The 3,382-nt window shown below is 35.1% G+C and overlaps 1 protein-coding gene across 1 annotated transcript in view; it reads right to left on the bottom strand.

Moving 5' to 3' along the window:
- Positions 1–3,382, bottom strand: part of CATSPERB (cation channel sperm associated auxiliary subunit beta) — a 79,343-nt gene that overhangs the window by 50,580 nt on the left and 25,381 nt on the right. Inside the window, exon 6 of the mRNA XM_025042115.1 lies at positions 2,530–2,625. Within this exon, the coding sequence (XP_024897883.1) occupies positions 2,530–2,625 (96 nt within the window). The remainder of the gene's footprint in view (positions 1–2,529; positions 2,626–3,382) is intronic.

Consider the following 3,382-nt stretch of genomic DNA (forward strand, 5'->3'; position numbering starts at 1 on the left):
GAAAGAGACACAATTTATAACTAAACCAATTCACTCCAAAAATCAAAGAAATTTGAGGCAAGGCAGCTGACTTTCCAGGGCGTTGCATGTGTGTGCAGGCAATTAATAACCAGATCTTAAAGGACAGGGAGATTTGAGCTTGCATCTGGGACATGATTGCATTGAATTGAAAACACCTCTTACGTACAATCTCCTTAAAGTCAGATATTGTATTTTAAATGTTTTAAGAATGAAAGAGAATAAAGGAGCGATTAAAAGTCTTGACTGCTACTGAGAAGCTAAAAAGGAGAAGTGACCAACCAAATGCGAAGGTGACTGGTGATTGTGACTAAGAGCAGTTTTAGTAGATTGTTCTGGGGTGTGGACCAGAGAAAAGGAAGTAGGGATATTTTAAAACATCTCTTTGAGTTAGTAGTGAATAAAGATTACCATCTGTTAATCTAACTGTAACATTGATTGACACTTCCTAGCATTTTCTCCCCATTTCTTAAGTATTTCAGTAAATAATACCATCATCCACTTAATTGCTCAGGTAAGGAACCTAGGATTCATCCTCGATACCACTGTTTCCCTCACCCCAAGTTCACCAGGAATTCATTTTAGCTCTACTTCCAAAATGTATTCCGAAGACTTACTTCTCACCGCATCCACGGCTAATCCCACAGCCCAAAGAGTTTCAGACTGTCTCTTGAGTGGACTATGGCAACAGCTGCCAACCAATTTCCTTTATTACATTCTTGCCATCCTTCCCCCAAGCGTCAACACAGCAGCCAAAGTGACCTTTTTATAATGGATAAATCAGAATTTATCACTCTCCTGTTCAAAACACTCCAGCAGCTTTCCATTATAACTAGAATAAAATCCACACTTTTTACCATGATCCCTGCCAGCCTCTCCAAACTCATTGTACACCACTACGTCTGTCATTTGCAAGGCTTCTACCACATTGGTTGCCTTTCAGTTCCTCTGACAGATGAATCTCATTTCTACATCTGGAACCTTTAAGAACTACTGATTTGTGCAGCTCTTTGCTGCCACAGTACCTCTGTGCATTCTAAATAAGTGTATGTTAAAATTTTAATGCAGTTTATAATATTCTGGGTTCATCTCAATTTGCAAATGATTCAGATTTCAGATTTTTAAAAAAACTGAAATAATTTTTATATGGTTAGTTTAGTACTTAAAAGTAGCACAGGACATCAAAATATTAGAGTCTCAAAAGCTTGCAATGACTATTGAATAATTGACTATTTTTTAAAATTTTGGACACTATGAAAAAATAGAAAAAGTACAACATTTTGTCATGTTTGTTTCAGATATGTTAATTTTGGTTAAAGAAATAAAATGATACAGATATGACTGAAGACATCTCCGCTCCCCTCCCTAGTCTCATTCCCGAATTCTCCCCAAATGCAACCACTATCATGAAATTACTACGTATATTTCTAGTCCATATTTTTATATTTTTACTACAATATATACATACCCATGAATAGTAGTTAGCATTGCTTTATACATTTTCTGAATTTTAGATAAATGCTCTCTTACTCTGAAACTTGATTTTTCACTCAATGTTTTTGAGTTCTGTTCCTGGTAATATATATAGGTCTTTTTCCTTTATTTTAACATGTCTTTCCCCTTATTGATAGACATTTATGTTGTTTTCTGTCTTCTCTTATTACAGACAATGCTGCATTAAATAGATTTGAATGTGTCTCTTGGCTCATATGTCTCTTTTCTCTAGAGCAGTTTTCAATCCTCTGCACATCAGAATCACCTGGGAAGATTTTTTCTTAGTAATCTACGGATGCCTGGCCTCATTTATAGAGATCGGATTTTAACTGGTATATGATGGGGTTGAGACATCCTTACTTTTCTTAAAGCTACCTAAATGGTTCTTTTAAAATATAATATTTCTTTTTACTCTGGAGTCTACGTAGCATTGTATCAAAGTGGAATTAAAAGAATAATAGTAAAAATGAAGGTGAGGAAAGTAAAGAGAAATACAAAATCCAGGACTGGGATTTTAAAAAATATTTCACACTATCATGCTATAGTCGATCAAGAAATTGGGCTATAAATCAGACAACTGAAAAAGAGAAACCTAGTCAGTTACACCACTCAGTGCCGATAATCTTAAAACAACCAACATTTCATGACAGAATATGAATGTTCTTACTAAGACAGAACCTGTGCTGATGGTCCTCATAAAGACTGTGATGCAATAAAGTGTTTTCTGTAACATCTTCATAGAAGAGGCAAAAACTGACTTTATAAAGCCATTGTGTATTATGAGTGGCAATGTGGCTACCGAAAAAATACATTGTCATATCTCTACAGCAGTCTTTGCCGATCTCTATTAACAATTACCTACAATTCTTTGTCTGCCTCATTAGACTGTAAGCCCCTCAAGGCTCATGATCATCTCTTATCTCTAGTACTTGGCACAGAGTTGGGCACATAGTAGGCCACTAGTTTTGTTGAAAGGATATTATGAATTCTGTTTTACTTTGATCCATTGGCATTTACCTCGAGCACGATCCAATAATGTTCCTTCAGAAGTATAAATATTTAACCCATGTTGTAACGTGATCCTTACTAACCATTCTTCTACAGCTGCAGTATCTGTTTGAAAACAAAAGGCAAATAATCAACTATTCCTTAGTATGTTATGTTGGTGAAATTTAAGACTACGTGAACACTACCAACAATGATTACCTTTCACTTCCCAATCATTTTGATTGCATTTATAGATAAGGATTCCCACATTTTTCCTACAAACGTTTTGATGATACAATAAGGAAAAAGACAAGCAAATGGCATTCAGAGAAAAGCGGGAGTGATGTTACTAATATCGGATGAACTAGACTTCAAAATAAAAAAGGTAAAGAAAGATACTGAAGGACACTTCATAATGATAAAGGAAATCATGTACCAAGAAGACATAACAAGTATTAATATCTATGCTCCCAAACAGGGAGCCCCAAATTCCATCCTCCCTGCTTATACATTCTTCTCTAGTACACATGGAACATTCTCAAGAATTGACCACATACTGGGACACAGAGATAGCTTCAACAAATATAAGATAAGAGAAATCATACCAACCATATTCTCTGATCATAATGCTTTGAAACTAGAGATCAACTGTAAAAAGAAAGCAGAAAGAACCACAAATACGTGGAGATTAAACAACATGCTACTGAAGAATAACTGGGTCAGAGAAGAAATAAAAAGAGAGATCAAGAGATACATAGAAATGAATGATAATGATAGTACAACATATCAAAACTTTTGGGGCATGGCAAAAGTGGTCATAAGAGGAAAGTTCATATCATTATCAAAAATAAGAATGAGCCCAAATAAACAACCTAATGCTTTA

The sequence above is a fragment of the Pteropus alecto genome, unplaced genomic scaffold, assembly GCF_000325575.1.
Source record: "Pteropus alecto unplaced genomic scaffold, ASM32557v1 scaffold8, whole genome shotgun sequence".
Taxonomy (NCBI): domain Eukaryota; kingdom Metazoa; phylum Chordata; class Mammalia; order Chiroptera; family Pteropodidae; genus Pteropus; species Pteropus alecto.